The sequence below is a fragment of the Myxocyprinus asiaticus genome, chromosome 17, assembly GCF_019703515.2.
Source record: "Myxocyprinus asiaticus isolate MX2 ecotype Aquarium Trade chromosome 17, UBuf_Myxa_2, whole genome shotgun sequence".
Taxonomy (NCBI): Eukaryota; Metazoa; Chordata; class Actinopteri; order Cypriniformes; family Catostomidae; genus Myxocyprinus; species Myxocyprinus asiaticus.
Window position 1 is genome coordinate 49115916 of NC_059360.1, and position 12943 is coordinate 49128858.

At 36.5% G+C, this 12943-nt stretch overlaps 1 protein-coding gene across 1 annotated transcript in view; it reads left to right on the forward strand.

Moving 5' to 3' along the window:
* LOC127455157 (ryanodine receptor 3-like) overlaps nucleotides 1-12943 on the forward strand; it is a 201482-nt gene that overhangs the window by 116094 nt on the left and 72445 nt on the right. Inside the window, exons 45-51 of the mRNA XM_051722783.1 lie at nucleotides 343-529; nucleotides 2368-2476; nucleotides 2885-3005; nucleotides 3305-3474; nucleotides 7339-7559; nucleotides 8041-8131; nucleotides 8625-8765. Of these exons, the coding sequence (XP_051578743.1) occupies nucleotides 343-529; nucleotides 2368-2476; nucleotides 2885-3005; nucleotides 3305-3474; nucleotides 7339-7559; nucleotides 8041-8131; nucleotides 8625-8765 (1040 nt within the window). The remainder of the gene's footprint in view (nucleotides 1-342; nucleotides 530-2367; nucleotides 2477-2884; nucleotides 3006-3304; nucleotides 3475-7338; nucleotides 7560-8040; nucleotides 8132-8624; nucleotides 8766-12943) is intronic.

Genomic DNA, 12943 nt, shown 5'->3' on the forward strand with positions numbered 1-12943 from the left:
TAAAACGCAACAATGTTTTACAGTAAAATTACATGTATTGTCTTTTAAAATATATTATCTTTGTTTCCTGCTCTGTTACGGTAACTACTCGTTAACCAATTAGCGTTTTTTACTGTATCATTCTTACATTCTTTTTCCATTAAAATAACAGATGTTTTTTTACAGTCTAATTGTAGTTAATAAACACTAACCCTAACTCCGTTTCGCATTTTTAAAGTTAAAAAAAATTATAACACCCCAAAATTTCCCTAAGGGAGGTTTTGTCAGATTTAGCTCACTTCTAGAGACAAATTAGTCCCTAAACTCTAGCTAAGTACTTACCTGTGTGCTGTGTCTGCTCAGGTGAGAGTGTGGAGGAAAATTCCAGTGTGGTGGTGAAGCTTCTGATTCGTCGACCGGAGTGTTTTGGCCCCGCCCTGCGAGGAGAGGGGGGAAACGGGCTGCTTGCGGCCATGAAGGAAGCTATTAAGATCTCAGAGAACCCATCGCTGGATCTGCCCAGTACAGGCCCGGGTCACGCTTCAGACGTGTAAGACACACACACACACACTCCCTCACACATTTATTAATATCTTAATGAGGACTAGATGTAGACCGATTGTGGATTTTCCCGATACGGTAACTAAGGTGGTGGAAAAGCTAATAACTAATTAATTAGCCAATAGTTTTTAAAATCGATTTATAAAATGTTAAAAAAAAAAAAAAATGCCTTTCATTACAGTGACGACCTCAGACAGAGAAAATACATAAGTCCAAAATGAATAAAATCCAGGATGCAGTTAATTTTGCAACCAAAATCGAATAATAACCCGGAAAAATTAACATTTGGAGCACACCGCAGGACTGTGAACAAGCCTGAAAACACTTACTTATTTCTGACTCTTATTTTGAAATGATGGAGACTTAGCTCTGTTACAATGCTCTATATTTAAGTATTTACCAAATTAAGCTTTTTATAGCTTATATTTTTACCAGATTAAGGGTTTTGTATACTATATATATATATATATATATATATATATATATTTCACCAGATGAGTTTTTTTTATTATTATTCACAAGATATGAAGTTTGAGGCACGATATATGTGATGACAGGGAACTTTTCTATATAGTCACATGGAGGAATAAAAAAAACTATCGGCAACTATCGGCACCGATTAATCGGTCAAATCGATAAATCGGACTACCTCTAATGAGGTCATATTGGAGACTTCTGTTCTTTTGTATAAAGCTAATTATAACAACATATATATAACCCTTTAAGCTCGAATGGGACCGTAATAAAATAAAATAAATGTCAATATATTAATTACAACAGTCTTGACCAACACAAAATAGGTTTCGTTTGAAAGATTAGAAGCTCTACTTTCCAATGCATGTAGACATTATGACCAAAACTGAACAAGTGCTTTGAAATTTACTGACAAATCAGAAGTGCTCCGTCTCGATAATTTATTTAAAAAACAAATTACACTGTTCATATTATTGCAATCAGTACAAACATCAAACTGATCAAATATCCATATGTCATATGTTGTTGGAAAGTTCTCAAAGAGTAGAATACAACCAGCCTATTTGTTTTACACACAGACAAAAATATAGCGAATAATAGCTAAGAATATGTCTTTGACAATTATGTTAGTGTTGCTTATATGCAACATTTTCACTTATAACTTCACAAAAAATAAACAGAATATAAAATATCACATAGCATTATTTAGAGGAGGTGATTATCTTTCAAACAAGTCCACACACAAGATAATCAGATGTATAGATCATTAGATAATCCACATGAAGCACAATGTTACATATGGCCACCAGGAGATGGCGCCAAATACATGACACAGACTCAATGATGACTCAAATGACACAGAATGAAACTCATTCTGTGAAATCTCATTACTAAAATCATGTGTGCATGCTATGCAAACCTTTAGTCATTGTTGTGTTTGCATGTGTAATTAGTTCTTATGTACGACTATTATGTTTTATTTGTTTGGAGATGTTTTTGGACACTATGATAAATTATTTTTGTAATGCTATAACTTTTGATTACTTTGTCGTATCAACACAAATGTTTTCTCAGATACAGTTGACATGATTGGGAACAAAACAAAAGCAGTTTTTCTGAGCCACCTTATTTACACCCAGAGATGTATAATGTCAAATAAGAAAAAGATTTTTCAGCAGTTTCTTAGGCTGAGAGTCTCAGAATGTATCATAATGTATATCATTAAAAAATCTGAAAAGTTTTTTTACATGATACCAACTCCTTGTTTTGTTTTGTCGAGTTATAAGCCTTTAATTTGTAGCTAAAGACATCATAAACCCCATAAACGTTAATGATCATCTCTGTCTGCTGTAGATCCACTGAGGGTGAGGAGGAAGAGGAAGTGGTTCACATGGGAAATGCGATTTTGTCCTTCTACTCGGCTCTGATCGATCTGTTAGGCCGTTGTGCTCCTGAGATGCACGTGAGTCGCCTGACAATTTACTGAAATATAAAGATACTGTTGCACATTTATACTCATCAAGACCATGAAGTGTTCTGAAGTCTGAAGCTTTAACCTACACATGCATACTCTTAAAAAATAAATGTTCTTCAGTGGTTCGCAGAAGAACCCATTTTTGTCTGTACTGGGTTCTTGAATTGCTATATTGATCTTTGCAGATGAATAAGGTTCTTGATGTTTCATTCAAGCTTCTTCAGATCAGTGCTTTGGTCAAGCAGCAGTGCATAGATGCTTTTCTGAAGAACTACAGAATAAAAATGTATTTATGGAAGTAAAAATGTTTTTTCAATGAAATATTTTGGTTGTGATGAGACATTTTTCATTGTAAGAGTGATGAACTGATTGTGTAATGTTGATCTCATCACTCAGTTGATCAATAAGGGTAAAGGTGAAGCTCTGAGGATTCGTGCCATCCTAAGGTCTCTCGTACCAACTGAGGATCTGGTTGGCATCATTAGTATTCCTCTGAAGATGCCGGTGCTCAATAAAGGTGCAAAACTCTCTGTACCACCTTCACAAACCTGTATTTCTGAAATTATTGCAATGAGACAGCATGAGATTAAGCCCAGATGGACATGTAATGTAAAATAATGTGTGTGTTAAGGGTTAAATGGCAGTTTGAGCTCTTCAAATCAACACACACCTGTGTGAAAGAGTGTGTGTGCTGTTTAAAACACATCTGATTTGAACTGTCTAAGTGAGTAAATAGAACTGGTGCATGTAATTACAGTAAGCACACCATCTGCATTCAGGTTTGAACCAATCTTTGTCTGTCTTTCTCTCTCTCAGATGGCAGTGTGACGGAGCCCGACGTGTCTGCCACTTTCTGCCCGGACCACAAGGCCCCTATGGTGCTGTTTTTGGACCGTGTTTATGGTATAGAGGATCAGAGCTTCCTTTTGCATCTGTTAGAGGTCGGCTTCCTGCCTGACCTTAGAGCATCCGCCTCACTGGACACGGTCAGTCATCTCTATATACACGTTATTAGCATGTTTTATCATTTAACTCAGTTAGGTACCACATGTGACTAATGAATGTCCACAACCAGAATTGACCTGATCCAGATGAGACCCAACAAACTTTGGGGTCAGTTTAGGATGTTTAGGGTTTGCGTCAGGTTCAGGTTTCTTATGAATAAAAACAATTATTATTATTATTATCAGTAAGTTATTATGATTTAACTCATTTTGCGTACACACACACACACACACATACTCTTTGGATTCAGATCTGTAGGAGTTTGTGTCTGGATCTACAGTTCTCACTTGACAGGAAAATAAAAAGAGGTATGTCGGGTTCAGGTTGGTTTTTCTCATATTAATGTATCAGTACTGGTCGGGTCACAAGGTCTTGTTTATTGGCTGAGTTCAGGTTTAATGTCTGATTAAATGTATATCACTTCTTGAACTCTGCTATAGCCCTGTCTGCAAGGTCCACCAAGCACCATAAGCAGCTATATTTTCTATCTGGCTGGTGAATTTCAGTGTAACACGCCACTCTGGCAGGTGCATTAAAATTGTCAAACATTGTCAAGTTATTGCTTTTCTTTTCTATCAAGGTCTGTGTCAAAGTAATGTAGCACGCTCCAGTTTTGTCTTTAAGGGGGCTCAGCAGTATGGAGGCCCGAATCTGCCAATATTGAAAATAAATAAATACATTTGCAAAGAAATGTAGAAAATGTAAAAAATATACTTAGAAAGGAATAAATACATTTTCAAATCAATTTTTTTTTTAAATTTATACTTATCCTTATTTATGTATTATTGTATTTATTTTTTTCATATTTATTTCTACATTTATTTTATTCCCACAGTCATTTCGAACCCTATGGAGGGCCAAATTACTCAAAATAAATATTTAAATATAATGAAGCATGTGTGAAAAATCCAAATATTATTATCGCGCCATTATTTTCACCGATAATTTGGTACGGTTTATTTGCTTGCGGCTGAGAATCTCTGACTGCCTGCGGATTCTTTCCTTCAAGCAGAGACTTAAAGATAGTGTGCGTGTGCATACACAACGTGTCTGTGTGAGTGAAAGACAAGCTCGTGTCTTTCTGTAACGACATGCAATTTCCCATATTCTGTTTGTTTCATGAGGCAATAGATGAAAACATGCATGTTACTCGGGGACGTTCATTTTGTGATGAAATAGCACATTGTTACTTACAGAACAGCATTGCAATTAAAACTAGCCCAAACACAACCTAACACGGTACATTTATATTGAAATAATTCTCACAGAGTGATTAAAGTTGATTAAAACACTAGTTAATGAGTGAAACGAATATGCTTGTTCTATCTTAAATATTTAGACTTTTCTAATGTTTTGACTATTCGATCTCTATAACATTACCTATTCCCATTATGATTGTTGTGTTCACATTTCATAAGTTATACAGTGGAACTGTCACAGATGAGCACTGTAACAATCGTCTGTGAATGAGATGCGCATACGCACAATGCAAACACACACAAACCACCACTGCTCTAGCATAAATATTACACCATGTATACAGAGATTCAGTTTGTGTTGTCTGTTTTGTTGTTTAATGTTCATTACATGCTGTTAATTTATCACCTCATTTTAGTTTAATGCTTTATTACATCTGTTAGAAGATCATTATTCTCTCTCTGTTAGCGAGTCATCAGACTTACCGTAAACACTCATTTAAATGGGCAATATACAGTTTATGCAAGTGTATTGTCATTTATTTGTCATTCAAATCAGCATTCATCTGTAATATAGGCACATTTCTCGTTCATGTTACTTCCACCAAACCTTAAAAAGCAGCAAGTCCAAATTTCCAACTTTTAAATGACACATTTTTTTCAAAAGAGGAGCTTTTAATGAATTAGCTAGCAGTTTAAGGTTAAAGGGTTAAACATTTAAACTCAGATGGGCCCACGAGAAATACAAAATAGGCAAAATATTAATAACTGCAGTCTTGATCAACAGAAAATAGGTATCATTTGAAAGCTTAGAAGCTCTACTTTACAATGCATGTAGACATTATGACCAAAACTGAACAAGTGCTTTGAAATTTGCAGATAAATCAGAAGTGCTCCATTTTGATCATTTATAAAACCATTGCACTGTACATATTATTGTAATCAGTAAAAACATCAAACTGATCAAATAGCCATGTGTCACATGTTGATGGAAAGCTCTCAAAGAGTCTATTTATAAAATATCACATACCATAACTTAGAGGATGTGATTATCTTTCAAACGAGTCCACACACAAGATAATCAGATGCATAGATCATTAGATAATCCACATGAAGCACAATGTTACATATGACCACCAGGAGATGGCGCCAAATACATGACACAGACTCAATGATGACTCAAATGACACAGAATGAAACTCATTCTGTGAAATCTCATTACTAAAATCATGTCTGTATGCTATGCAAACCTTTAGTCATTGTTGTGTTTGCATGTGTAATTAGTTCTTATGTACAATTATTATGTTTTATTTGTTTGGAGATGTTTTTGGACACTATGATAAATTATTTTTGTAATGTTATAACTTTTGATTGCTTTGTCATATCAACATAACATTTTTCTCAGATACAGTTGACATGATTAAAAAACAAAACAAAAGCAGTTTTTCGGAGCCACCTTATTTACACCCAGAGATATATAATGTCAAATCACAAATAAAGTAAATTTTTGGCTCTATTATTATTTATTTTTTAGCAGTTTCTTAGGCTGAGAGTCGAGTTATAAGCCTTTAATTTGGGGTATTCCACTGAAACAGGACATCTTTAAAAACACTTTCATAGCTTAAAGGGTTAAATTACTAAATAAATCAATAAATGTCCCTTGTAATTCATTTTATCATTACTTTGTGTCCATTTTCATTTTAGCAATATCTTTGGGTTGTTTCTTTATTTTTTTATTTATTTTAAGCGTCAGCGATCATTTTCAGTGACAGTGGGCATCACCTTTTAAATAGATTTCTCTGGATATTCTGGTTAGTGAATTTAGGCATGTTTTTTTCACGCTGCAACTATGGCAAAGCTTAGTACAAGAGATTTGCAAAACGCTGACAATCACTTAATTTCAACCCATGTAGAGCATGAATAAATGCTGTAAATAACTGTAACATTGACTTAGGTGCTGATTCTGTGAGAGAAGGTCGTTATAGAAGAGGACATCCTGCTTTGAAAAGTGATGCCCACTGTCATTGAGTGATGTGCTGAGAGCCGTAACACTGAAAATGAAAATATACGCAGCTTATGTTTAAATAAAAAATCATCTTAAAGATAATGTTAAAATGAAAATGGACGCAAACTAAAATAAAACACGAGGGATATTTAATAATTCATTTAGTGATTTAATAATTTATTTAAATATTTCAATGATTATTTATTGATTTAATTTTGAGTAATTTGGCCCTCCATAGAACCCTGCCTGTTTGTGTGTCTGAATGTGTTTGGATTTTCTCTCTCAGATCGAGCTGTCAGTGTGAATGTGTTTAGCAGCTCAGAATAGTCTCACAGCTTTCATGACTTCTAACAAGTGAGCTGCTGATCCACACTGAAACTCTGAAGATTTGACTTAATCCAACTGTTAACAAGTGTCCTGATGGGTGAATCTGCCTTTCTTAATCTTTTGACTCCCTTTCACTTGCCAGCAGCTCTTTAGTTAAATGTGTCTCTTGTAAAAATCATGTTTGAGCTCAAAATATTAACCAAGATCACTCACTGATCCTCCTAAATAAGCTGTGCATACTGGGAAAGACTTTTACCCTTGGGGTCTACTGGACGTTTTCCAGCTAGTGTTCAGAATTGTTATGTGTTAATCAACAGGAAGCTCTCCGGACGACTGAAACGGCTCTGGCGATGAATCGGTACATTGGTTCTGCCATGTTGCCTCTGCTCACCCGCTGTGCCCCTCACTTCTCTGGCACAGAGCATCACGCCATGCTCATCGACTCGACTCTCTACACCATCTACAGACTGTCCAAGGGCTGTTCACTCACCAAAGCCCAGAGAGACGCTATAGAGGAGTGTTTACTCGCCGTCTGCAAGTAAGGACAGAGTCATGTTGTGTTTACCTGCTGACTAAACACCAGCCGTAGCTTAAATGACCAGTTATACTATTGGATTAAATATTACTCATCATGTTTTGGGCATTTTTAGCATGACAACACTGGTTAAACTGATCTAGCTGCTACAGTTACCAGTTTTTGCCAGTAACGGATCAGTATTGCCCATCTCCCTACTTTAAGAAAAACAGCATAAACTGGCCTTAGACAGTTAGCTGGTCTTCCAGTCTGGCCAAGATGATCGAACTGGTGTGTTCTGATGGTTTTAAAGGGGTTTTGGGCACTTGTCAGCTGGTCAGGCAGCTAAACTCATACTTGGCATGGGCAGAAGACCAGCCAAATCAGCTAAGACTAGCAAAGCAGCAGCTTCTTTTTTAATGAGCAGGACTAAAAGCAGTTCATGTCACTTGTGCTGTTGTTGATTAAAAAGTTCTCTCATCAGTGTGTTGTGTCTCTTTTAAAGGTACCTGAGACCGTCCATGTTGCAGCATCTTCTGCGTCGGCTGGTGTTTGATGTGCCGCTGTTATCGGAATACTGTAAGATGCCACTGAAGGTAAATTAAAGACTCTTTTCTTGTCATATATATTATATGCACAGAATTTTATTTTGCCACTCTATTAGTAATTGTATGTAATTGCTCTTCAATGCTTCTCAAAATTTTCAGCTGTCATGCAGTTGTTTTTGACCACGTACCTTCTGTTTAATGTTATGCAACCTCTTCACATATTTCTTTTTGTCATCATTTTGTTATAGGAAATTAATGTAGTGATGAAGCAAATTTTTGTAATCAACTTTAATACATATAGTGATCCATTTTGGCTCTATCCATATGGCCATAGAAACAAATAATTTCTTACCTCGTTACTCTTTATTGAAAACATGACTGCACTGGAGTGTGTTTAATCCTCTGGATGTTTTGATGAGCATAAACAGGGGAGGTTGTAAATAATTAGGCTTGATTTGGCTTTGAAAACACACAGATGAAGTGAGTTTAAATAAGATGGTACTATATGAATAAAAAATGCTCATAATTGTGTTTGCTGCAGTTGTTGACGAATCATTACGAGCAGAACTGGAAGTATTACTGTCTGCCCTCGGGATGGGGCAGTTACGGTCTGGCGTCTGAGGAAGAACTTCTGCTCACCAAGAAAATCTTCTGGGGCATCTTTGATTCGCTCTCTCAAAAGGTGAAGATGCCAGCTAGTGTTTATCTGCTGTCACTGGTCAAGCGGAGCATGTGATAAATGCATGTTGGATGACTCTTCATTTGAACGATCTTGATATTGATTCTTCAGTCACAAGATTGATCTTTTATTTTATGTGCAACCCGCTACAATGCGAGTAAATCTCCTGTATATGCAACCAAATTTCACACTATATGACTAAAATGTTTGTGATTGGCCACAGGCTGGTAAATGTTCAGATTTCACATAACTGTGATTGAGTAGTATAGTGGTGAAGAAGTTCAGGAGTGAGATTCTTTCACTGTGTGTTGAGAGTAAAAGTTTGGTTTGACTCGTTCCATGTAATGTTTGTCCAAAGACAAGATCCACACAATCCATTTGTCATTGAATATTTGCCCCATTCACACATGCAACCAGGTAAATTACAGGAAAATTGTTGGGTTGCCTTTACTGGTAAATGTGCTAAATGCGCTGTTCACACATTGATTCCGTTTTGCTACGACACATCGGCACCAAATGACCTCAACACGACTACACCGGAAATGTGAACTTTTAGTTTGAAAACATGGTGGGATTTGATTTTGTAGCTGAACGTATGTGGTTGGTAATGTTGGAGTTTTTTCGTGTTTTTTGGCCAGTGTTTTCATTTATGCACTTGTTCGAGACTCAACGACACCGTATGCGACGACTTCAAATGAGAATGTTGAAATACAGAGAGCAAAATGCTGTCGTTAGCATCCGAAGGCGGAGACGCTATCTGAGGCTGAAAAGCTCAGTAATTTGTACATATTTTGCTACACAGAGGTCTGCGCGAAGAACTTGGGTTCATCAGAGAATACATGGGAAATCTCTAACTATTTCTTTCAGCTGTCGGGAAATTTATTCATCCACTCAGATGAAGAGGAATGCTCTAGTTTCACTATCTGACCAGTTTGTTGACATTTTTCTTACTTTCGAGTCACCGGTGTTAAACACCGAAGAGTAATTGTATTTTCTGTAATATTCTGGCTCTGTTCACACATACCATCAATAAGGAAATTTATAGGTAATCAGTTGATTACATTTTTTTATCACGATTAATCGTGTAATTTTTCATAGTTAATTGCAATTAATCGCATTTTTTTTCCCGTTAATCGCGATTAAACACAGATTTTGAAAGTGCTGAAATTTTACACTATATATACTTATTTTCTTGAAAAAATTCATTTATTTCCTTCTTAGGAAAGAAAACAAAACAATATGTAACAATATAATGCTAATTTATTTAGTTTTTTGTCCTCCCATTTTTATCCCCTTTTCTCCCCAATTTGGAATGCCCAATTCCCACTACTTAGTAGGTCCTCGTGGTGGCGCGGTTACTCGCCTCAATCCGGGTGGTGGAGGACAAGTCTCAGTTGCTTCCGCGTCTGAGACTGTCAATCCGCGCATCTTATCACGTGGCTCGTCATGGATGACACCGCGGAGACTCAGAGCATGTGGAGGCTCATGCTACACTCCGCGATCCACAAACAACTTCCCACATGCCCCACTGAGAGCAAGAACCACTAATCACAACCACGAGGAGGTTACCCCATGTGACTCTACCCTCCCTAGCAACCGGGCTAGCAACTGGTTGCTTAGGAGACCTGGCTGGAGTCACTCTGCACGCCCTGGATTCGAACTTGCGACTCCAGGTGTAATAGTCAGCGTCAATATTCGCTGAGCTACCCAGGCTCCCCAATATAATGCTTTATTAACATTTTCCAAACAAAGCCTTTCACAAGAAATGCACTGAAACAGCACCAATTCGAGTAACATTGAATGTTTCCCAAAGTGGGAGGTTGACAAATTGAAAGAACTAGTCTCCCCATAGGTTGCATATTCATTGCAGTGTGCATTAAATCTCTTAAACTATCATCCTTCCCAATATTAATCTGCTGGTAGACTGTGACTATCCGCTTTGTTACAGCAATCGTGAAGCTGCGTTCATGATTCGCATCAGAGCGTCACCGCCTGAGATTTGAACTCACCATAAAAAGCACTTCCAGACAGAAACATGTCTTTCTGCGTTTTGGTGATAGTTAAGACTTGACTTGCTTCTGTGGTAATTAAAATGTGCCTTACAAGTCCCATCTGGGCTTGTTTTGTACAATAAATAGTGCTAAGAGCTCCTTTCTCCATCATTTTATCACTGACAGGGAAGCGCTGTCAGAGATTATTTTATTTACTGAAATAACAACATCCGCGGCTCCATCATAGGAGAGTATTACGACAGTAGAATGTCTATGGGACCACTGCATTATACTATTTTATGCTAAGCTTGTAGGCTCTTCTTGTTAGATGGGCTCTGGTGCTGTGTCTGTTTGTGAAGCATGCGTTAGTGTAATGACTCCGGGCGGACATATTACAAAGGTTCCGCCCCTCACAACAGTGTTTATGACATATTAACAGTAAATGCGTTAATCACGATTAAAATTAACGCGTTAAACTGTTTTAATTAATCGCATGCGTTAACGCATTCATTGTGACAGCTCTAGTAATGATGCAACTTTGCATTAAGGAAAATTGCCAGAGCAAAATGTACCAGTGTTAAAAGGGCCATGTTCACACATGACCTCTAAACTGGAAATTGTAGGTAATTTTCTGGAAAAGGCTGTATGAGTGAACGTACCCCTTAGAGGACAGGGCGGGATTTTTTTTTTCATGGTTCTCCTAAAATAACCGTATTTTAACCTTGATATTTGTAGTAAAGCCATTGAACTAAAACATAATCATAATAAAATCGTAATTTTGTGGTTACTTTGATTTTACTAGAAATACCATTGTATATGTAGTAAATCTATAGTAACCACAAGATTAACCATGATTAATATATATATAAAATGTGAATACAGTATACTGTATTTACAGAGGTGGGTAGTAATGCACTACATTTACTCCATTACATTTACTTGAGTAACTTTTTTACTTGGGTTACTTTTCATTCTTACTCAAGTAAATTTCTGATGAAATTTTTTTACTTTTACTTTGTTACAATGGGAAGCGTTCCTGTCGTTACATTACTGGTTTTCATTTAATAAGTGTTAATAAATGCGTAATTTATTGCGATTTTTGAACGGAATTACTGTATAAATCCTTGTAAACATCCGCGTTAAGTGCAAATGTTTTGCCCTGCCGATCGCAATTGTGAGCATTTCTGCACGTGCACAGTATTTGACAGATGCAGTGACTTTGTCTTATGGACAACAAGCCTTCAAACACAGAGATAAAGTGCAATTTACCCCCTTAGTGTACAGAACTAATTATCTAAATTCGACACTGACAATACTGGACTGTCACTGAATTTAATTCACGCAGGATGTAAAAAGTTGTAATAATGACAGAAAGCATGAATAAAGCATGATCTTGCTTCAGTGTATAATTAAACATTATATATAACTTGGGACTGGGTGACATTGATCACGTTTTTCACCGTAATAATTACTAGAAAAAGGTTTGCAAACTCTTCGTCCAAATCTGAGAAGCATCCTTAAAGTGATAGTTCACCTTTAATTAATATTATATCATCATTTCTTCATCCTCATGTTCTTCCAACCCTGTGGAACCCAAAAGATGTTAGACAGAATGTTAGAGACTGACAGTCTCAGTCACCATTCACTTTCAAAATATGCAGTGAAAGTAAATTATGATTAAGGTTAGCATTCTGCCTAACATCTCCTTATAGGAAAAATAGTCATTTACTCACCCTCATGCCATCCCAGATGTTTTTTTTTTCTTCTTCTGCTGAACACAAATATTTTTAGAAGAGTATTTTGAGCTCTGTTAGTTTATCCTAGAATGCAAGTGAATGGGGACCAAAACTTTGAAGCTCAAAAAGCACATAAATGCAGCATTAAAGGAGTTCAAATGACAGTGTTTTAATCCATGTCTTCAGAAGAGAGATGATAAGTGTGGGTGAGAAACAGATCAATATTTAAATCCTTTTTTACTAATACATCTGTACTTTCACATTCTTCATGTGTTTTTGGTGATTCAGTTCTTTGTGCATATCGCCACCTACTGGGCAGGGAGGAGAATTAATAATTAAAAAGAAGGACTTATTATTAATATTATAAAGTTAGATATATTTATCTGTTTTTCACCCACACCTATCATATTGCTTCTGAAAATCGCTGGAGTCGTACGGATTACTTTTATGCTGC